The 23284-nt window shown below is 50.7% G+C and overlaps 1 protein-coding gene across 24 annotated transcripts in view; it reads right to left on the bottom strand.

The window, feature by feature from the left end:
* Positions 1-23284, bottom strand: part of Plekhg3 (pleckstrin homology and RhoGEF domain containing G3) — a 42470-nt gene that overhangs the window by 3327 nt on the left and 15859 nt on the right. For 4 of the 24 annotated variants that reach the window (XM_074067796.1, XM_074067792.1, XM_074067793.1 and 1 more), the window contains 16 exons: positions 13036-13425; positions 11731-11828; positions 10530-10599; positions 10144-10190; positions 9883-10033; positions 9661-9792; positions 9303-9485; positions 9045-9137; positions 8704-8790; positions 8443-8476; positions 8020-8118; positions 5363-5452; positions 4904-4942; positions 4462-4484; positions 3717-4103; positions 3071-3199 (listed from right to left, as the gene is read on the bottom strand). In XM_074067796.1, the coding sequence (XP_073923897.1) occupies positions 3071-3199; positions 3717-4103; positions 4462-4484; positions 4904-4942; positions 5363-5452; positions 8020-8118; positions 8443-8476; positions 8704-8790; positions 9045-9137; positions 9303-9485; positions 9661-9792; positions 9883-10033; positions 10144-10190; positions 10530-10599; positions 11731-11828; positions 13036-13386 (2013 nt within the window). In that variant the 5' untranslated portion in view covers positions 13387-13425. Of the gene's footprint in view, positions 1-3070; positions 3200-3716; positions 4104-4461; positions 4485-4903; positions 4943-5362; positions 5453-8019; positions 8119-8442; positions 8477-8703; positions 8791-9044; positions 9138-9302; positions 9486-9660; positions 9793-9882; positions 10034-10143; positions 10191-10529; positions 10600-11730; positions 11829-13035; positions 13426-16786; positions 16937-23284 lie in introns of those variants that run through there. The other 20 variants (XM_074067781.1, XM_074067784.1, XM_074067780.1 and 17 more) reach the window with 20 other exon arrangements.

The raw sequence follows: 23284 nt of genomic DNA on the forward strand, positions 1-23284 counted from the left end.
AGAGCCCAGTGAAAGGGCCTGAAGTTTAGGACAAAGGCAATCAAAATGAGCAAGACCAAAGGTATGGCAAAAGTGCTTCGAGAGAGGAACGTGACCATCCTTTAGTCATTGCATCTGGTTGCTAGGCCCATGTCTTCACACCCAAGGAAAACACTAGGAACAGGCAAGGACAGTGACATTTCTCAGTGGCAGCCTGCCTGGGAACTACAGGCACAAGGTGTGAATGTACTGGCCCCAGTTTCTAGGGACTGGCTCTCAAAGGTACCCCACAGAGCCATAGGACTGGTACTCCATTGCCCTATGGTAAGGCGCTCCTTCATCCCCTCCTAGGGGTTCTGGAGCTCAAACTCAGGCCTCAGTGATATGAGTGATAGGGAGAAGATATCCCAACTTCCTGAGGGACCAGGACCTCCTGTGGGGCCAGGGGTCAAAGGATAATATGCTGGATCACTGTCAGAAGGTGAGGACAGGGAACCTGGCTCCTGCCAGCCAGCCTCAGCACCTGGGGTCTCGCTCAACTGCATATGCACTCCCCCCGACTGACCACCTTGAAGGTCATTTGTACCATAAACTCTGCATAGGCAGCTTTCCAGGGCAGTCTTTTAAATTCAGAGGAATCAGCCCTGATTCCACTTATTCTGGTCAGAATCTACACAGCAGAACATATGACCTAGACCTGCTGTCCAACCCAGTAGCCACCAGCCACCTCTGGTTTTCTGAGCACCTAAAATGTGGCCAGTGCAGATAAGCTATAAGGGTAAAATACATCTCAGATTTTTAAGGTTCTGTATAGGATGAAGTATATCAGTAACTTTAATACTGGTTACATGTTAAAATGATCATATTTTGGTCCTATTAGGTTAAATAAAATATACAAAAATTAATTTCATCTGTGTCTTTTAAATTTCTTAACAAAGCAACTAATAAATTACACATAAGGTTCACATTCTATTACTACTGGACTGCACCACTTGCTATGATCTGAATGATTGTGTCCCCCCAGACTAATTCTAATTCCATTGTGATAGTTATTAAGAGGTATGGTCTGAGCCAGGTATGGTGGTACACACCTGTAATCCAGCACTCAGGGAACTAAGACAGAAGGATCAAGAATTCAAGGCCAGGCCAGGTGGCTCAAAACTGTAATCTAGCTACTTGGAAGGCTGAGATCAGGAGGATTGTGGTTCAAGGCCAGACTCCATCTCCAAAATAACCAGAGGCTCATGTCTGCAATCCTAGCTATTCAGGAGGCAGCAATCAGGAGAACTGAAGTTCGTTCGAGGCCAGCCCAGGCAAATAGTTTGCAAGACCCTATCTCGAAAAATACCCAACCATAAAAGGGCTGGTAGAGTGGCTCAAGTAGTACAGTGCCTGCCTAGGATGCATGAGGCCCTGAGTTAAAACCCCAGTACCACCAAAAACTAAATTAACCTTAAAAAAAAAGAGCAAAATGGACTGGAGGTATGGCTCAAACCTGCTTTGCAAGCATGAAGCCCTGAGTTCAAATCCCAATCCCACCAAAAAGAGAAAAAATTCAAGACCAGCCTGGGCTACATAGTGAGACCCTGTTTCAAAAAGAAAAATGAAGCCAGACATAGGTGGCTCACACCTATAATCCTACCTACTCTGGAGGCAGAGATCAGGACAACTGAAGTTTAAGACCAGCCTGAGGCAAATGGTTCTCAAGTCTCTTATACTCAGAAAACCAATATAAAACAGGGCTGGCAGAGTGGCTCAAGTGGTAGTGTGCCTGCCTAGCAAGCATAGCAAGCATAAGGCCCTTAGTTCAAACCCCAGTACTTCCTCCCCCCCTGCCCCCCGCCCAAAAAAGATGAGGAGGTGGGGCCTCTGGGAAGTGACTAGGTCATGCTGGCTCCACCTCATCAATGGGAATAGCGTCCTTACAAAAGCCGCTGCATGGGCCAGGGGCATAGCTCAAGTGGTAGAGATCTTGCCTACGATGTATGAGCCCCTAGGATGAATCCTCAGTACCACCACACGCATACAAAAGAGGATACAGGGAGCTCCTTGCCCCTTCCACCATGTGGGGACACGGTAAGACGGTGGCTTATGAAGCAGAGAACCAGCTGGTACTTTGATCTTGGACTTCCCAGCCTCAGAACTATTTCCATTGTTTATAAGCACCTAAGGTATTTTGTTATACTAACCTCAACAGAGTAGGACACCATACTATATTTGTATCAACAGAGTAGGACACCATACTATATTTGTATCCAATGGCATCCAGGTTTCAGTTTTATCCTGGCTGAGAGCCCTCCTAGGGTCTAGCTCATGACCTTGTAACTTTGGGAAAGCAAAAGAGTCAGCTCTACACAACCCACAGACAGCATGGGGTGGTGAGAAGAGGAGAGTGGGGCTCTGAGCCAGAGACCCAGGTCTGGGTCAGCTCTGCCCCTCAGATGCTCCCCAGAGTTCAGCCCACCACTTGACCTCTCAGAGCTTCTTTCCTTCTAGAGCTGTTGTGAGGAAAAGAAGGAAAGAACAGATGTCCAGTAGATACCCAGCCAGATGGCCTCAGGTGCAAGTTATTTATTAATTTAATTTTGTAGTACTGAGACTTGAACTCAGGGCCTACACCTTGAGCCACTCCATCAGCCCTTTTTTGTGATGGGTTTTTCAAGATAGGGTCTCGAGGACTATTTGCCCAGGCTGGCTCTGAACCTCGATCCTCCTAATTTCTGCATCCTGAGTAGCTAGGATTATAGGTGTAAGCCACCAGCATCTAGCTCTCAGGTGCAATTTAAACATCTTGCTAGCAGAGGCAGGCCTTGTGTCCTCTACAGAAGGTCTGGCTTAAGAAGTTAAGCCTAAAATATGGTCCCCTTTCACTAGCTATAATCCTTGGCATGAAACTGCATCTTCCCCAAGGAAGGGACTGTTTGCTCACCAAACCCTGTATCCTCAGACTAGACAGGCCTCTTGAGGGGCAAGAGTCTAGGGGTGAAGAGTCTCTGTTCCCATGGGTCCAATGAGACAGCTCTGTGTCCAAAAGATCGTCTACAGACCTAGAAGTCTAGGCTCCAGGTACCTGGCATTATCTCCACCTCACCTGATGGCTGCTCACCTCTGGCAGGGAAGAGACAGACTCGAAGCTCATGCGCTTCTCGGTGCTGGTTGGAGACCGATTGCTGGGCCTTCTGAAGCTCTTGGGACCTTCAGACTCCCTGTGACCCTTCCCCTAGAGCAAACAGAGGTAAACTGTCAGCTCCAGGGCAATGGGGAGCTGGTCTCTTCTGCACCCCAACATGGGCAATGCCTCCCACACCCCAAGGAGACTGGGCTGCGCCAAAAGCCAGTCCTGAACCTGAACCATTTCACAGCAACCTGAACTGCCAGGCCTGGGGCCGCAGAAATCCTTGCCAGGTATGCAGCTTTACTAAAGCTCTGCCCGCCCTCCCTTCCAGGCCTGGTGAACTTGACCTTCCAGCCCCACTTTGTGTTGGTTTTCCCCTTTCCCGCTGCCCCCAACCCATTAGTCCTGTGCAGTGGGGACTATACTGATAAGTGCCCAGTCCTGCAATAGTACATGCCAGGGGCTCACCTGGGCGTGACAACAAGCAAGGGGGTTGAGAAGTGCTGGCAGCAAGAGGGAAGGAACAGGGCAGGGTGGGGAGGGCGGAGGAGGGGATCATTGGAGGAGCATTCACATGCCAGGGAACATGCAATGAGCAAGGGAGATCAAAGAGACACCTCACCATAGCACCCCGGGAGAAAAGTAAAGCGTTGGCTCGATAGTGCCAGCAGTGGAGGGCGGCCAGCAGGGAGCTGGCGAAGTCAGCTACCTGCTCCACCACTGCCAGACTCTCTTCCTCCTCCTCCTCCTCCTCCTCCTCTGCCTCAGAGCCCGGGGGCTCTGGCCCGGGCACCTTCTCATTGCCTTCATGTCCTGCTAGGTCCTCCAGAGAGACCGGAAAAGCCTGCTCCTCTTCCTCCTCTTCCTCCTCCACCACCTCCTCTTCCTCCTCCACCACCTCCTCCTCCTCCTCCTGCTCCTCTGGCGCAGCCCCCTCAGCTTCTGACTGCAGACCCCTCATATGGGGTGGCTGCTCAAAGTCCAGGAGGGCGCCAGCACTGCCTGCATGCTGTTCAGAGCACAAGAATCCCTGGTGACCTGCCTTGAATGTAACCTCTCTGCCTCCTGTGAGTGGCTGGGGAAGGGAGACTTTATAGAGAAAGCCACCTCCAGACACCCAATCCAGCCTCCAGTGGCATTTTGGAGTGGGAAGGCTGGACCTAGTCAGGAATGCAGGCCCCCAAAAGACCTGCCCACCCCAAAGAGGGAAAAACGAGAGAAGACACAGGCTGGGCAGATCACCCCTGGGTGATGCTCCAGAAAAGGGCACAGAGGGTCCCCAGGGGATGACCTGGCCAGTCCCACCCAGATCCCACCCTCAGTCCAGTCAGCTCCCATCCCAGGCCTCCGTGGCCCCCTGGCCTTACCTTTATTCCTGCTGCTCTGCCTGCTGATACCATCACCAGGTCCCCAGCACGTGGGGGAGGGCGGGGAAGGGGAAGAGACCAATAAGCAGGAGAAAGCACCTCTTTCAAGAGGCCTGAGCCCCTGGGGAGCCTCATGGGAGCTTCCCAGACCCCTCACCCAGTTCTGGTTCTCGAAGGGTAACTGACATATCAGGAGCTCAGGCACAGAAGGACACAGGTCTGTGCATGCCGCCTGGCCCCTGTTGTTACCAAGAGAAGGGCACAAGGTGTGCATGTTTCAGGGAGCTTAAGCTCCTCCACAGACAACAGGAGTGAGGCCTTCTTCAAGTGAGAAACAGAGGCTGAGTTCTCTCTAACCAATTCTCCATGATCCCCCACTCAGTTGTAGCCTGCTTCACCCTCCTACTCCCTGGGAATGACTGCCACCCTGCCACATACTCACCTTTCTCATTTAGTTGCCTGAGCAGGTGTCTGGTGGGCTCTGAGGAGGAACACAAATGGGCAGAGTCAGCGCAGACAGGAAACAGCTGGATCTGGCCTGGATCCCAAGCTCACAGCACCACTGGCCCATCACCAGCTCAAAGTCCACTCAGTTCGCCCTAGGGCCTCAAGAAAGCTCTGTCCACAGTGTTCCCTTGCCCCTTCATGCTTTCCTGGGCCACTCCCATTCCCGTGAAGCCCCGCAGCCAGCACACTGCCCAGCTCCTGCATTAGCACTCAGGCTAGGGCCCTTAGTTCTGGTGCCATTGAGAAAGGGTGGGCCCCATGCTGCCCCCTTCATACCAACTAGCCACATCTCTGCCTCAAGCCCCCCTCTGCCTCTACAAAGAGCACACCAGCACATTAGCTACCCCCCCCTTCCCCCACCAAGCTTCTCAGGACTGGAAAGCAGAGGTCGCACCCGACTTTCTACGACACTTAAGGCCTGACATCGTGATTCCTCGCTGCTTGCTGGGGAAGATTGCCCAGCTGGACAGGGGGTGGCCAGGCTCTAGTGACAGGATACAAAACATAACTATTAGGCTGATGATGTCTTCACCTTACACCCCAGCCTTTCTGGGGACAGACCTGAGATAAGAGAACTTTGGCTCAAGAGACCTCTCTACGAGCCCCTAGTCATCCCTACCCTGCCTGACTGGTGTTAAGCGAAAAGGTTAGAATTGGCTGTGATTTTTTATAAACTTGAAGCCATTAAAAAAAAAAAAAAAAAAATCTACCAAGGTCTCTTAGCTAACCCTCAGCAACAGAACATACTGAAGAACAGACACACATTCACACTATATCCACACACTCTATCTAGATCCACAAGTAAGCACCTAGATGCTTTTAAAGTGAGAAGTTGAGCCAGTGGATCACGCCTGTGATCCTAGCTACTTAGGAGGCTGAGATCGGAAGGATTGAGGTTCAAAGCCCAAGGCCAGCCCAGGTAAACAGTTCACGAGACCCCCACCCCCAGAATAACCACAGCAAAAAACGGACTGGAGGTGTGGCTTAAGTGGCAGAACGCCTACTTTGCAAGCACAAAGCCCTGAGTTCAAACCTCAGTCCCACCAAAAAAAAAGAAGTGAGAAGTAGAAAATGTAATATTCTTTCATTTTAAGACTTGTAGTCAGAATATTCAATAAGTGACAAATACTTTAAGATGTAGCAGTAGACTGTACTTATTCCATAACGTATTTGTCTACCCAACTCAACTCTCTGGGAGGACGAAGCAGAAAAGACCCTGAAGGTAGTCAGAGTAGATGGTTGGGCCCAGGTCCTAGGCTCTTTTGTATGTGGCCTGAGTCCCTCTCAGTGACTCCCTGATCTACTTTTCACACGGCTCCTGCCAAGTTCCATCAAATGATTTCTAACACAAAGGAGGGGAAAAAGGGACACTACAGGCACATATGCTAAGACCCAGGAGGACAAACATTCAGCATTATGGACAAACTGTCATGACAGACACGCCTCAAATGCAGGCTGTCTCTACAGCAACCCACAGCCCTACCACCCTGGGCCCCTGGAGCATCTGGTAGGTCACACACCATCAGTGACACTGCAGTAAAAGCAAAAGTTCCAGAAAAGGAAAAGCTCAACTGTGACCAACTTTATTTTAGAAGGCTCCAGAATATGAAGTATGTTTCACAAAAAGATGTTTGTTTCATAGAGTTAAAACTAAAACATGAAAACAAGCTAGCTTTTTTTTTAACCCGACTCTTTTAGCATTTACAGGCTAAACATCTCAGCCACTTGAAAATTTCAGCTCTGTAAAATGGCTTATTTCCTGAGTGCCCTGGATAGCTAAAGTGTTTTTTGGGGGGGTTGGGGTGGGGACTATTTTATTGGTATATAATTCACATACCATAGGTTTCCATTTAAAGTATACAATTAAATGGATTTAAGTAAATTTGCAGAGCTTGTGCACGAGAGCTACAGTTCTGATGGCGATGTTGTGACAGAAAACATAAGTGTTATCATCATTACCATTACTCCATGTACCAGAAGCCAATTACGGGAGAATGTTACAGGGAAAGGAAGAGAATTACAGAAGACTAAAAGAAAGGGAAATAAAGACAGTCAGAGACCTAGAAGGCAACACCCGCAATTTGGTTACATGAAGCTTATGTAACACACCAAGTTAGCTTAGGGTTCAAGATCCAGCCAGAGAAACACCAAACAATGCAGAAACACAATAGCTTTCCAGAGACCACCTGGCTCTACCATCTAGAAGGCCAAGCCCACATGTCAATCCACACAGGTGTTCAGGGGACCCAAAGATTGTGGTCAGTAAAAACCCAAGTCACTCATGGATCCAAGCCACGACCCTGTTCTCAGTCAATCTAAAATTTTTTTCTACAGGCAACTGACTATAAGATGGTTCTTGTACACCGGGTTTAACCCAGATCTGTCACTGGGTCTCAGACTAATTGGCAAATCAGCACAGAAAACACACACACACACACACACACACACACACACACACACATCACTGCCGAGCTAAGAATAAAGGCAAGATTTTTTTCTTTCTAAATAGATGATTCATTCCAATAAATCTCAGAACACATTAGCAAGTCCAGTAATGGAAGAAAACCAAAAAGAGGAAAATGGAACTTTTTCCTGAGACCCAAAGTAAATATTTCCTGTCTGGATTTGGTGCCACTTGGTCTAACTCATTTTCCTCATGCCCTACTTCTGCTTGATCAGTCCAGAACTGGGCTGGGGACCATCCACAATGGACAGGTGTTACTCTTGGCTGACTCAATATTCTGAGTAGCAAAGGAGGGAGGTTTAGACGGAAGGGGAATTAAGAACAGGTGCAGAGGCCCAAATAAACCAACACTCTTAAGGCCTTGAGAAGGTGGGCTGCTAAGCCTGGTGGACAAGAAGCCCCCGTAGTGCCTAGTAGAGGGCGGGATGAGCCCAGGGACAGAATATTCTGCAGATATCCACTGAACCTCCCACTGTCCTTCCCCAGGTTTTTGGAAAGATGAGGGTGGCAGTCCCGGATGTTACTGCAGATGGCCCCCTGCCCATCCAGCGTCCTAAGTAATGCCTGTTGCCCAATGCTGAGCATACCTGATTGCCGGCGCCCCTGGCGTACATGTGTGGACACCTCATCCTGGGAGGACCACGCCTTCTTCAGCCGCTCTGGGCTGCAGCGATACCGATTGGGATCTGCATCCATGAGGGAGACAATCAGGTTCTGGCTCCCCATCAGCCTTGTCCTAGGCCCTGTACATTCCAAGCCACACCTCTGCTACCCACCCCAGCTCCAGGGGCCAGATGCCTCCAGAGCGCCCTCCATCTTCCACCGTCTTCCATCCAGGGGCTCCAGACACTGAGAGTCCCTAGTTGTGCAGCTGACCCTCACTCCTTGATAGGAGCCCCCTGTCCACCCTGCTGCTAGAATAAAAATATCAGGCAAAGCTTGCGCAGGATGCAGCCTGACCTAGCAGTGTGCACAATTAAGGATAAAACGAGAAGAAAGGGGTAACTTACAATAGGAGTCCATTTCCAAGATGGCTTCCTTGGCCTGGAAGGGAAGGAAAACCACCTAATTACGACCTTGTTTTGTGTTGCACCTCCCTTGCGCACCAGAACACCCCCCAGTGCCATGCTGTGGCCTGTGCATCTCCAGTACTGACTCCTGCTGTCCAGCAGAGCCACTGTCTAGAAGGTCGGCTCCCAGCAGTCCCTCTGCAGCTGGCTCCAAGGGACGTGCTCTCCCTATGCCCTATCAGGAGCACCCTGGGAGCCAACCTTCTGGGGAATGGTGGCATGATGGTTCTCTAGGATAAGCCTCTTGATGTGGTGAGTCCAGTTCCGTTTCTCCTCCACTGTCTTGGCCTGGGAGGGCCCAAGAGGAAGGGACCCAATATTATTATTACAGGTCGAAGCTGCCTGGCATAAACAATACTTCTATCCAGAGGAAGAAGTAGAAAGTGGGGCTGTGCTGGGGCCTGTGAGGTTGTCTTGGCTCTTCACCACAACCCTGAGAAATTCCTATAATGATGCCTGCTTTACAGGTAAAGACACTGGGGCTTAAAGCAACTGGGGAATGAGGAATCATATGCAGCCCATGCACCCTGGCCACCCCTCACCTGGATGCTGTACTGCTGCTTGCTGTGCTTGTAGTGGGTGACAGTGAAACACAGGGAGTCTCTGGTACTTTCGATCAGCATCAGTGAGGAGCACTGAGGGCACAGGACAGTGTGGTTAAGTAAGAGGGAGGGGGCCTCCAACCCTCAAGATGGACTCACAAGGATGGTACTGGAACCGGACGAGGCAGGCAAGAAGCAGAGGAGCCAGGGCCCTTTGGAAGGACAGAGGTAGTGGAGGAGGAAGGGTGTCCTGGTTACCGGTATGTGACCCTTGTAGACAAAGTGATCGCCCCGCTTCTTGGTGATAAGCAGGATTTTGTCAAAGAGGAAGAAAGTCCTCTCATTGCGCACGCGGTGAACACGGAATGTGCCCTCCAGGACGAGCTCCCCATAGGTGGTCAGGTCTGGCCCCTTCCAGTTGATAAGCAGTGACTGAATCTCCTGCAGCAGAGGCCCCGATCCCCAGGGTCAGGCCTCATGGGCTCCAGGAGACTTATGCAAACATGACCCCCCAACCCCGCCCTGCACCATCCCTCACTCAGCCCAGCAGGGTGGCCACATTTCCTCTCCCAGGTCCCATGCCAGCCCACCTGCATCTCCCCCAGCCTCCCAGCACCTGGAGCCGGACAGCATGCTCATGCCTTCTCTTCATGTCGTTGATGTACCAGGCCACACAGGTCATGGTGTCAATAGCGTCCTCCACCACCTCGAAGCCATCCTCTTCTTCATCAAAATGTTTGGCAATTTCCTGTGCAGGACACAGGGGTTTGAGAACCCCTGATTTAAAGGCCCTGCCCCTCCCCCAGCCCCCACATCCTGGGGTGGAACCCTGGGCTACCTGGAGCAGCAGGTGATACTTGAGGATGCGCTGGACTGGCTTCAACAGGTAGGAGCCTAAGGGCAATGAGTGCTGTAGCAGTGCCTGCCGGTCTCGGAAGAACTTGGCCTGCTGCTTGTCCTGCATACACTCCGTCAGGGCAGCCACTGAGCTGGGAGTGGGAAGAAGGAGCTGTCACTGCCTGGGGAAGGCCTGATGGGGACGTGGTGGCCCCAGACTCATCAGATGACCCAGCCTCTCCTCTCCACTCCAATTACTCACTTGGGGTAGTTGTTGCAATACTGGGTATAGATATCAAACTCTTGACTCTAAGGACAGACCAAAAATAGTGATTTCAGGGAGTTTTTATCATTTGAATGTAAATCAGAAGGAGGGGAAAAGGCAAAGACAGGTCCTGGCCCCTGAGTTTGCTCTGATTCCCTTCCCCTGAGTGCCTGCACAGTCATCTTTTTATCTGTTTGTCTAAGGCAACCCATCTACCCAGAAAGCCCCAGTTGCACCTCAGAATATCCTTGCATTCGAGGCAGGGCACCAAACCCTTCCCCTGGAGAGGGATCCCCAAGACTCATACGCCTTCTCGTGTTAGACAGTCCTGTCTCTGAGCTCCCAACAAGGTAGGCAAGAGGCAAGGATCCAGTCCTTCTTACCCTTTCCACAAAGCAGCTGGCCACAGCCACTGGGTCACTATTGCAGCTGTCCAGGTCTCTGAGTAGCTGGCTGGTGAGGGGAGAGGAGCCATCAAAGCAGGACCTCTGCAGCATTCTGCAGTGACATGCTCCCTGCCCAGCCCCTCAGACCCAAACTCACAGCCAGCCCTGGAGTCATGCTAACAGCTGGAGCTTCCACCCTCTGAGTGAGACCTGCCTCAGGCAGCAACTGCACAAAGTATCCAACACACCAGAGTCAGGGAAGACCCACATGCTCAGCAAGCAGGGAAAGAAGAGGGACACGGACACCAGTACCCACCTCAGGAGGGGACCCGGCTCCTCTGTGGGCAGATGGAGTCAAACATACAAAAGCAGAGATTAAAGGGGGAAGAAGAGATAGGACTCGCAAAGAAGGCTCCCAGTTGGGAAAGATACAGGAAGCAAGGATTTACAGGGTGAGCCCCGCATCCCTGGTCTTAGATGGGGGCATTGTAGGAAGTCCCAGAAACACTACCTTTCCTCCTCCATCTGTGTCCCTCCTCTGTTCTCATTCCCATCCCACCCCACTTCCTAAGTCTTGCCAGTTCCCTGCCCTCCCAGACTTCTCCAGCTGCAATAGTCCCTTGCTCCATTTTAAGGGGCCTGGGAGAAGGGTCCCCCTGGCCTATCCACACTGTTCCCCAAGCTCTGCTTGGTCCCATAGCAGCACACTCAGGTACTTGCTGAGCCCCCTGGCCCTGACGTAGCCTCACCAGGCCTTATTCAACCTCCCCCATCAGTACTGCCTGACCTGTGCATTCCACCAACAGGTCAGATCATCTCCAGGGAGTCTTGACTTCCCTTGGGATCAGTGGGAAAGAGGAGGAGAAATTATGAGACTTGTAAATGGGAGACGAAGATGAGAAGGACAAGGGAGCCACTCAAAGGAAGAGCAGCAGTGTTTAAGGATCTAGCAGTCCTGGGAGGGCAGAGGTTCAGGCTGGTCCAGAAAGAGCATCACCCAGGGCATACTCTCCCAGCTGGCAGCCTCTCTCCAGCTCAGAGCGAGCTATGCCCTTGTGCAGGGGCAGAGTTCCTCATTCTCAGAGATCAGCTCCCAGGCCCACAGGTCAAAGCACATGAATCCAGGGGCATCAGGGCTCTGTCTAGGTCCCAAGGTAGGTCTCATCAGCAAAATGCGGTATCACGCCCATTCACATACCTGTTCAGTGCATAAATATTCTCTATGTTCCCAAAGAGAGCACTGACTTGCTCTGGCTTCAGGAGCCCAGGGGTGTCGATGATCTTCAAGAGGTAGTCCTGCATGGAGAAGGGCAGTCAGGATCTGGGCCATCCTGGCTTGATCTTGTTCATCCTCCCCGAGCCACACCTCAATTCTGTACTGTATTTTACAGCTATGATGCAATTTCAGACAGCACTCACTATATTGGGCTGGATAGCGCCCACCCAAAAATTCACGCCCACTTGGCATCTCAGAAAGCAACCTTCTTCTCAATGGCATTAGTCAAGACTCTCGAGATGATATCATTTAAAGCTGGGCATGATGGTGCACACCATAATCCCAACTACTCAGAGGATGGAAGTAGGAGGATTCTAAGTTTGAAGCCAACCCAGGCAAAGCTAGCAAGATCCTATCTCAAAAGCAAAATAAAGGGCTTGGGGCATGGCTCAAGTGGTAGAAGGCTTGCCTAGCAGCCTCAAGGTCCTGAGTTCAATCACCAGTATCCCCCACATCCCCCAAGAAAAGAGGCAATATCATTTAGTATTTTGGGAGGGCTCCAAGTCCAATGACAGAGAGGACAGAGAGACACAAAGAAGGTGATGGGAGGAGATTAGGATGATACAATCACAGGCCAAGGGATGCCAAGATTGCCATAACCACAAAAAGCTAAGGAGAGGTACAGAACACATCCTTCCCTCAAGACCCCCAAGGGAACCAAACTGGCCAACACCTTGATTTTAGACTTTAAAACTGAGAGAAAAATTATTTCTGTTCTTTAAAGTCAGCTAGATTAGTGCTAATTTGCTACTTACTTAGCCCAAGCAAACACAAACACCTCTCTACCCAGATAGGCAGTCACATCCCACTGCCCTACAGTGTGGAATATTTCACCTACAACAGATCTGTGATTAGATACACCCTCATTTGCAGAGGACAAACCTGAGGCTCAGAATGTCACACACATGCCACGATCAGGAAACAGCAGAGCAGAGATCTGGATGCAACTGCGCAGTTCAGCCCCTGGAGAGCAGAAGGCTGGGGTCCCCCTCTTCCTATCACAGCTCTTACTCCCTGGACACCTACAGGAAGCTCTACCACCCAAGCTATCCCTGTGGCTCAGTGTCCTAAGGAAGCACGAGCAGTCAACAGTCCTCACAGGGCAGGATCCCTGGACTTTCTGTCCCTCCACAGTGGAGGCAGATGTTCTAAGACAAATATGCCAGGTCAACTTCCCATCCCTGGCCCCTGGAGAAGATGAACACCCCTTCCAGCCTCAGCACTCACCTCCACGATGCTACGCAGGTCCTGCACATACATGCGCTCTGTTTCCACGATCTCACGCACCACCCGCCCCAGGTAGCTGAGCTTGTGGTGTGGGGGTCCTGCCACGGCCCGGCTGTTGAATGGGGAAAGGGGTCCCTTCATGTTCAGCCAGCCACTGGAGTTGTTGTTGCTGTTGGGGACATGCCGGCCACGCGGGGAGCCCGCCCCATTCTGGGCTGAAGGCTCAATGCCAGTGGACTCTTCCATGGCACTGCGGCTGTCACGGGAGGAGCCAGAGGAGGAAGTGGTGGACATCAGGCTTGGTGGCCGCTCCTGGCTGCCATCTTGGCAGAGGGTAGTAGAGACAGGCATCCTGGCATTGCTGCCTGGCGGGGTCACGTCCGGAAGATTCTAGAGCAAAACAGAGAGACAAAAGGGTCAACCTCTGAGTTCTTACAGAATCAGAAAGCAGAAGAGATGTTGCCAGGGATGGGGGATGGCGGGATGGGAAGTTACTGTCAATAGGTCCAGAGTTCAGTTTTACAAGATGACAAGCTTGGTGGTGGCTGCACAACAATGTGAATGTGCTTATGTCACTGAACACTGAATGCTGAAGAAGACCACTATCTCAGACTCAGGAACACTGACATCCCTTCCAGATTCCAGCAGCTCCAGCTCCATCCTTCCCAGCTGGAGAAAGGTAGCCTACACCAGGGAATAACAAGGGCTCAGAAACTTGAAGCCCCAGAACAACAGAGTGGCCTTCACTACCTGCATGGTGGTCCAGGATGCCTTCCGAGGAACTCAAAAGCCCAGCCCCACCACTTAGGCAAAGCGCTTAGCCTGTCAGGGCCTCAGTGTCTCACCTGTAAGATGAGAATGGATAAGGCCTACCCCAGGGCTGTGTCCTCAAGGATTGAGCATGGTGCATGGTACAGAGCAAATGCTCCACAAGCCATCAGTAGAGTGATGACAATGGTAGCTGTGTCAAAAAGCACATCCCAAGAGCCTGCCTGCCAGGACCTGTGCCAGGGTCAGCACACAGGGAAAGGCAAAGAACTGGCTTTTACAGTGCTAAGACAACACACAAACAAGCGGGTAACATTCTCCCCAGGACCACAAAACCTCAGGGCATTGCTGCCTTCATCATACACCTGAAACTTTCTGGACACTGATGGAGAAGATGGAGGAGAGGGTGGTAGAACTGAGTCAACTTTCGCCTGCCCCACCCCAGGCACCTGGTGTAGGTAGGCTACTGACTCAGTGAAGCCAGGAAATTCCCCCGGGCTGAGCCGCCAATGAGTCTCTATAAGCTCCCCTCAGCACAGCTGGGTCACAGTAGCACAGATGGCAGGAAACTGCACCCAGGTGAGGCAAACACAGCCTCAGGTGGACTTTATTCCCTGAACAGATGGTGCTGCTCACAGGTAGGCCCATCTGCAGTGACCAGAGCCTATTTCAGCTTGTGGTCTTGGGAAAGAGAGGACCAGAGCTCACCAACACCACTTTGCTCACTTGACTGCTATTTCTACAGGGGGTAAAAAGTCCCTGGGCATCCCTCTCACTTCTACTGACCCAAGTCTTCTAACCCCAGCCCAACTGATGCCTCAGAAGCTACCAGACCAGACATGGCCACAGGCAGGGGGCTTGAGCTAGGAGGAGATCAACAAAGACCTTCTTAGGTACTCTTGGCACTGTCTCCTGGTTTTTTCTGCCTCTGCCTCCACCTGGAAGCCAGCACCTCTGGACTCTGGCTTTTGTAAACATTGTTCTTTCTACCTGGGCATTGTTTCTTTCCCCCTACCTCATGCCATCCCCAGCCTTCAAATCTTGGATTTGTGGTCACCTCCTTTAGGAACCTCTTCATGTCCCCAAACCTGGGAGGCCTGCTATATACCCATTGAGCCTCCCGGGTTTTCTCCTCTGAAGCACTCGGTGTGTGATACTGTACAAGCTTGAGACCTTCTTCCCTGGGCTATAAGGCCATTGAGGACAGAGGTCATAGGGCCAATGTGGCAAATGAATACCAATGGTGAACAAATTAATACTTTTACACAGCTAAAGGTCTGATGTGTCTAGACCTACTTACCAACCACTACTAATCCAGCCAGGCCCCCTGGAGCACAGCACTTTAAATGTCACTGTGTCTCAGCTGAAGGGGAGTATCTCTGAGGCTCTGTATAAGCACAGGGGCAACCCTTGGTAGAATTACTTGGTGTCAGGATGGTGTTGGTGAGTCTCACAGAAGAGCCCCAGGGAAGACAGCCTGCTAGGGCAGCTTCCTCCCGCTTCCAAAGACCTTTTCAGCTGTGCATCTCTGCACCCTTTGCAGCAGGGCAACACCATGCCATTCCCACACAAGGCTCAAGCTCTGCCCTGCTCTTGACCTCCAGAGGGGCTCTGTTGTCCTTCAAAGCAGTTGCACAGTCAGGCATCCATGCCTATCCCCATCAGCCCCAGCAGGAACAACGGGACAGGGAGTTGTGACCTAAGACCTTTCCCAGATTAGCCCTGGGGTCAGTCAGCATCAGTGGGGAGGCTAAATGGAAAAGGCCCAAGTCCCAAATGGATTTCACAGGCAGCCAGGACACAGCCCTTTAAGGCAAAGGATTCGTCACAGCCCTACCCCCAACTCATGCACACTATCTGCAAGATATGTCTCTCTTTGTACTCTGGGGACTCCATTGCATGAGGGTGGCGACATTAAACACACTTCAAGCCCAAAACTTAAAGCACCTAATTCTACTTGGAGAAGTTCTTCTCTCTGGTCAAACACAGCTGCCTGCCTGCAAACTCAGCTGGCATTCTGAAAATAGAGTCTCCTTCTGAGACTGAAACAAAGCAGAAAAGTCCCCTGCTCTATTTGTGGTAAGCCACTTGGCCTGGTAACAACAGCATGCACGATGGGCTCCATTATGATCCCCACTTTCCAGTTGCTGACCTGAACTCTTGCACTTAGGCTCCAGAAAATTCATGCTCTCCAGTCACTGCCTCCCTCATGAGTTTCACAGCAGCCAGGGCCACAAGCAAAAGATCAGTCACACACTCTGGATGCCACAGCTTTGATTCAGCATAAGCTGTGGGGGACACAGGAAGACTTGAAAGACTGGGTCCTCCAACAAGACAATCTAAAAGACTGAAATGGCTGTTTGTGGACCTGCTCCTAGGTAGCCTCTGGCCACTCACTCTCCCATAGGAACAACATGGCAAAGTACAGATTCCAGGTCAAAGATTCACAGGCACAGGGAAGCAGAGAGGATAAGGGAAAAGACTCCAGGATCAGACTCTAAGTTTCTCAGATGATAAAAGAAGCCTTGTAGTAACCAGAGACCCAACCACATCACAAGGCTCTCTCTCCTTTTTTAAGGATCCAGGGGCAGGAGAGGGAAGGAAATCAGTTTCTCTCTTTTTCTACTTTTTAAAAAACTTTCTCTAAACTTGCATGTAATCCACACCCTTCCTCCACCCACACCTGTCCAGATTACATGGTCCCACCTCCTAAAGGCGTCCTGAATCTCCCCAGGCAAGGAGGCAGGCAGGCTGTAGCAAGCCCCTTGGGTTCCCAGCACAACAGACAGAGGTCAAATCCCACATCTTTCCCCACCCAACTGTGCCTCAGCACAGTGCCCTCAATCTGACCCAACAGGAAAAAAATGGCACCCCCAGAAACATGTGATGGCCTGTGTGTTCCGCCCTCAGGCCTCCTGTCACTGAGGCAATGGGATGCTGCTGCTCCTCCTTTCAGAAAGGCTATTCCCATAGGGGCACCCACCTGGAGTCTTCTGGAACTCAAGTGCCTTGGTCCTGGGGAGCCTCCAGGAATCAACTGTACCCCTCTGGCCATCCCCCCCAAGCACGGAAGGCAGGAGAGGTGGAGAGAACGGTTGGGGTGAGCCTCCTGGCAGGCAGAGAGGCTATGACTCCCTGAAAACTTTCAGGTTCCAAGAGGCTGACATCATCCTTTCACCTATTGCCCTTCACCCCACACCCAAGAACGGAAGCCTTAGAGCACCACACCTGTTTGGAGGCAGGCAGAACAGAAGTAAGGGGGTTCCCCCAAAGGCTACTGCTCCAAAGTCCCAGTGGGGCAAGAAGTCACCCAGCACCTGCACACAGGGCCAGTCCTTCCTCAGGGACAACAATGCATCTTCCCTCCATGAGCCTTGCCCCTCTCAGCCAAAAGTTCTCAAAATCAGGGCAGCCAAAGAGCCTTTGACCTTCTCCAGAACAATCCCCCAACCCTACTTCAGAATCTCCTCAGAGGGTACCAAAAGGATGCCACAGAGCGCAGCCACTAGTTTCCAAACAGGAGGTGGGAGGGATGGGGGGCAGTGGAGCAATATGATCTTCCATAGAGATCTCAACCAAGATCCTGACACCACTCAGCTGTGCTCACCAGCAGCTGGGCACACCCCACACCCCACTGCTCCCCTGTCCCCAGCAGAAGCTCAGCTCAGCTCTTGCCTATCTGTTCCTACAGCACCTTCTCCTCTCCCCAACCTTGGAGGCCCTTAAGGGAAGGGGAGGACCCCCAGGGGGGTCTGGCTCTTTGCCCCTTCCCCCAGCATTCCTTACTCTGACTCCTCCCATGCCTCCTCCCTGGGGAGTAACTTTGTGTTCCATGTGAGCACCGTGTTCTGTAGAGACTGTGCGAACAGTGTGACCAGGGTTTCTGGGCCATCCAGACCCAGCCCAGATGGCTCAAATTTATTTTCCCTTGGGAATTTGTTTTCCCACCACCTGAGAGCAGCAGGAGCCATGACAGTTGGCTGGGTCCCTGTAGCAGAACAGCAGATGCCAAGAAGAAAGAGAATTGTGGTTGCCACAACAACCAAGCCCTCCTACCTGAATTCTGGAGGAAGTGTGGGCCTACAGACTGAAGTCCAGAAAACTCCTTCAGCCTGGCCTTGGAAAGGAAGGAAAGCCCCTGGCACCCAGTTATTCACCCACATCCCACTGCTCCCACCTCCCGCACCCCTGTTGTTTCTCCACCAGGAATGTGTTCTCATAAATTCAGACAAATCACTTCCTTCATAAAGGCCCTCTTGACCATTTCCAGTCCTCCCTACGTGCACACTACTGTAGGCCGGGTAATGCCCCATCCATATCCTAAACCTTGGAACCTACGTCATCTTGTATACCAAAAGGGACTTCCTTTCTTTCTTTCTTCCTTTTTTTTTTTTTCCCCCAGTTCTGGGACTTGAACTCAGAGCCTCATGCTTGTTAGGCAGGCACTCTACCACCTGAGCCATTCCACCAGCCCGAAAAGGGACTTTTAACATGTGGTTAAATTAAGGATCCTGAAGTGGGGAGAATACTCTGAATTACCTGACGGGCCCAGTGTAATTATAAGAGGGACCTAGCAGGAATCAGAGTCAGGCAGAAGTTTATGTGATATTCAAGGCAGAGGACAGAGAGAAGGAGATTAAAAGATACTATGCTGTTGCCTATGTTGAAGGTGGAGGAAGGGATCACAAGCCAAAGGACGATAACCTCAGGAAGCTGGGAAGGGCAAAGAAACAAATTCTGCCCTGGAGCTTCCAGAAGGAACACAGGCCTGTTGATCTAGTCTAACTTCTGACCTCAATTTTTAAGCCACTAAGTGTGTGGAATCTGTTACAGCAGCAGTAGGAAACCAATAAACTTTTTTGAACTCTAATGTCCCTCAGCGTCACTTAACACACTGGCCCATGGATTCATATGTGCAAGTGTTTCCTCTGAACCAGTCAGCAATATCCAGCAGGTTGGGCCTTCACCCCCAGAGGGCAACTCACCACTAAGTTCTCAATAAATGTCTGCTGGAAGACTGCAGGATCATACCTGGAACCCCTCTCACCACTCCCAGAGTCAAGAGAAAAGTAAACACTAGTTGAGGTCAAGACCAAAGCCATTCCTTCTAGACTAATGAATATCCACAGTAGTCACCGCCAGCAAGTTTCCAATGAGCCAAGACGTACCCAGGATCAGTGACTGATCATTCACCCCAGTGGTCCCGACCTACTTGGCCCCAGACAAGGGGCTAGAGCAGGGCACAACTGCCCTGCCACACCACATACTAAGTGATTAGTCACAAAAGTCTAGGAGGAAAGGGAAACTGGCTAAGTCTGGACAAGGGACTGCCATGATAAGGTTTCCCTACAAATATCACAAGAAAAGCAGTCTGCCGAGACACTTCACATAAAAACACTAAAGTCAATGAGAACAAGTTCTGTTGATTATAAATTTCTGTTGCTCACAGCTAGGGTAGGTCAGTATGGCTTCCAGCAAAATATGTCACCATGCAAGAGAATGATACAAGGTCCCCCAGAGGATAAAGCAACCAAAGAAAGCCCTAAAAGATGGTGTTAGAAATTACACTTAGAAATCACGGACAGATCTACAGTTCCCAAAAGCTCCACCTCTCTCATCTCTAGGTCAAAATGGTCACAGAGGGTCAGGTACAGTGGCTCACAATTGTAATCCCAGCTACTCAGGAGATTGGGAGGAATGTGGTTTGAGTCCAGCCTGGGTAAAAAGTTATTAAGACCCCATCTCAACCAATAAGCTGGGTGTGATGGCACAGTATTTTCATGCCAGCTACACAGGTGGCATAAATAGGAGAACTGCAGTCTGAGGCTGGCCCAGACAAAAACTTGAGACCCTATCTGAAAAATAACTAACGCAAAAAGGGCTGGGAGTATGGCTCAAGTGGTAGAGTACCGCCCTGAGTTCAAACCCTAGTACCAGTCCAAAAAAACACTTTTTTCAGAGACGGCTGGGATGTCAGCTCAGTGGTAGAGTACTTGCCTCTCATGTACAAGGCCCAGGGTTTAATCCCAGGCACTGAAGAAACAAAAGAAGAAAAAACCTCACAGGACCACTGTTCCTTAGCACAATTCAGGGTCAGGGCCCCAGCCTGGCAAATTACTCATCCCCATTTTTGGAGCTGCTTGAGGCCTGTAGGCTGGGAAGAGAGTTTGCAAAAAAGAGGAAAACAGCCATACCTTCAGAGGTATATCATTTATTACTACAAATCTCAATGGAAACCAAATGGGAACACAGGAGCCCCATTAGTGGGTCCTACTGAGTTCCCAACAGAGAAGAGAAAACCTAAGCAAGCTAGCATGCAACGCCAGTCCATAGAGGTTAAATGCACAAATTTATGCAAGGCTCTGGAGTCAGTGAGGTCTCAATTCCAGGTCTTCTACTTTCCAGTGGGTCACCTTGGATGAGTTACTTGAACTCACTAAGCTTCAAGTTCCTCATCAGCAAAGTGGCCACAGTAACCACAGTAACAGTGCAACCTCACTGTCTCCAGGATTAAGATGATACAAGTATGGATCTGTGCATCCAAAACACAGTCAGCTCCACCAAGCAAGAATGGGGCTCTGGCCAGGTGCCAGTGGCTCACGCCTGCAATCCTCACTATTCAGGAGGCAGAGATCAGGAGGATCAAGGTTCGAAGCCAGCTGGGCAAACAGTTGACACGATCCTATCTCGAAAATAAACCCATCACAAAAATAGGGTTGGTGGAGTGGCTCCAAGGTGAAGGCCCTGAATTTGAATACCCAGTACTGCAAAAAAAATAATAATAATAATGGGGACTCTGATGTTGATGACAGACAAATCTTTTATTTATTCCATAACCACCAGGACAAGAGATTTTTCTGGTTTGTACCCAAATTTTTATTACCCATATCCTAACACTATAGGTGAATTAGTATGACCTACCCCTTTCCCACCAACCTCTAGAACTCTCCCATTGATTCAGACCATGATCTTATAAGGGCAAATACAGAGAAATTCAGCTGGAGAGGAAAAATAACCTGACACCCATACACAACAGAAATGAGTCAGAATCTCTCTGCTATCACAGGCAGGGCACATTCCTAAGCATTCCACAGGGTGAGATGGCGTTCAATAAAATGACCAACAAAAATCATCCTTGATAATGATTCTTGACCAAGGACCTCCTTACCACTGGTGCTTGGAGAACACTGGTCCTCCAGCTGCAGTGTAGACATCCGAAAGAGCCAGGGCATGAGACAGAGCAGCAAGGAATCGGGAAGGGCCCTGGTGTTCACTAGTTTCCTAAATCACAAGGAACATCAAATAGGGAAAAAGTCAAAGAATGTGTATGGGAGCGCCTGGGGGGTTCCCACCAGCACTCCTCTAATGGAGCCCTAGCTCTGCTCCTGCATCCTACAGATGGGCAAGCCCTGATGCCTACTCTCTCATTTGGAAAAAGCACTAGTTGCCCCTCCTACCTAAGTTGTGAGCATCAGGACCCATCGCACAACATGTATTTATCAAGCACCTACTTTGCACAATAACATCACGTGACAACCATGAGTTACACATAGCTCCCACTCCCAGGAGCTCATATTCTGTTAGGAGAAACAAGACAAGTGCATCAATAACAAAAGGAGGTAGAGAGTGGTGTCGTGGGCTGGGGGATGACTCAGTGGTAGAGTGCTCACCTTCCATATCTGAGGCCCTGGGTTTGAGCCCCACCACCGCAAAAACAAAAGAAAATAAAAATCCAAAGAGTGGTGTCCCAAGAGATATGGGAGCTCTACACTGCCTCCAGTTTGGGAATTCATTCCATACTTTCTGAGCATGATGCTAGGCCCTGGGGACACTGAAATGAAAGACACATTGTCCCTGTCTTTGAAGAACTTGAACTCTAGAAGGAAAAACAACTATGCAAACAGATTATCCACAGAACAAAGCATTGAGTGCTGTACAGAAGTGTGAATAAGCTAGCAGGAGGAGTGCAAGTATACCTGGGGGACCAGCAAGCTTTGCAGAAGGAGGTGACATTCTAGCTGAGTCACAAATGATGAGTAAGCCAGGTGAAAAAGAGAGCTGAGAGCATCTGATGCCAAGCAAGCAATATATGGGGAAGCAGGGTCCCAAAACTACCCAGATGGTCCAAGACCTGAGTATTAGCAGAAAGAGGCCAGGCTGGAAGGCAGGCAGAGGACAGATTTGGAGGGAATGGCATGGCTTTGTGGGAAAGGACATAGCCAAGGCAAGTCTAGAAAAATGATACTAATCCAGGCAGAAAGAGACTCTGTGAGGTGGGAGGTGAGACTGCACCCTAAAAAGGTACAAAGCAAGATATGAGGCTGTGGCTACAGGTGTCCGTAGGGCCAAAGAGAGTTTGAAAAGAATGCAGAGGTCCAAAGGTGCTGACTGTTCACAAAACATTTCTAGGAAGGAGAGAGCCCTAGGGAATAGAAAGAAGAATGAACTCTATCCAACCCACGTGCAGAGGGAAGGTACGCATGTATTAGATTCTTCTAAAGGCCGGAAAGAGACCACCTACTCTAGTGAACTGAGCTTCTCAGGAACTGCCTGCTGGATTTGCAGGTCAGTAGCTCTCACCGACCTGGAAGAGGGATTCCTATTATCCTCCCACTTGAGGGGTTTTCCTCACCCAGTGCTCTCTTTCCTTCCCCTGGATTGTCAAAGTGGGGGGGTGAGGTTGCCAGGAGGGTAGCTTCCCCCAAAAATGGCTCCCTTCCCAGTTCTGGAGGCATGGGCCTCCAGATCCAGAAAAGAATGTATCTGTAAAGGTCCCCTTCCTGTACTGCAGGTGGCTGAACCACCCCCGACCTTCCTCATCCCTGGACTCTCACCTGGGGCCTAAGAGTGGATTGTCCAAGGCAGATTTTCCAGGTTCACACACAAGTGTAAATCCTCAAAGGCAGCCAGCCCTTCAGATACAGGGCGTCCCTGGGTGGATCCCTAGCCTGCAGAGCCCAGGAGGCCCCCTCTACCCACAGCACCTACCCATCCCCCACATCCCTTGCCACCCCAATTAAGGGGCCTCAACCAGAGAGACCTAAGAAACTCATCCAACCAGTTCCCCATGGAGCGGAGCTTTCTCCCACAGCTGAGAGCACACAAAGATCAGAATTTGGACAGATAGGGCAGCTGTCACCAAACCAGATTCTGAGGCACACACAGCATAAAGAGTCACAGCCTGGGCAGCAGTCTTCCCGGGGGGGGGGGGGGAAGTGCAGCCTTAATTCAGAGGTGAGAGGACTTGCCAAGCCAAAGCAACAACCTGCTCCCTGAGCCAGCTGCCCAGCGCTACAGAAATGGTGGCCCAGCACCCAGCAGGGTTGGGGAGAACCTCCCTTCACCTGCTCTACCAGCCATCACTTGATTTGATCCAAAACAACCACCCCCTGTGGATTCTGGGAAAAGGCAGCTTCAGGAAGCCATGGGAGATTAACTCTGTGTGTGTGTGTGTGTGTGTGTGTGTGTGTTTTTTGTGTGT

The sequence above is a fragment of the Castor canadensis genome, chromosome 3 (genome assembly GCF_047511655.1).
Source record: "Castor canadensis chromosome 3, mCasCan1.hap1v2, whole genome shotgun sequence".
Taxonomy (NCBI): Eukaryota; Metazoa; Chordata; class Mammalia; order Rodentia; family Castoridae; genus Castor; species Castor canadensis.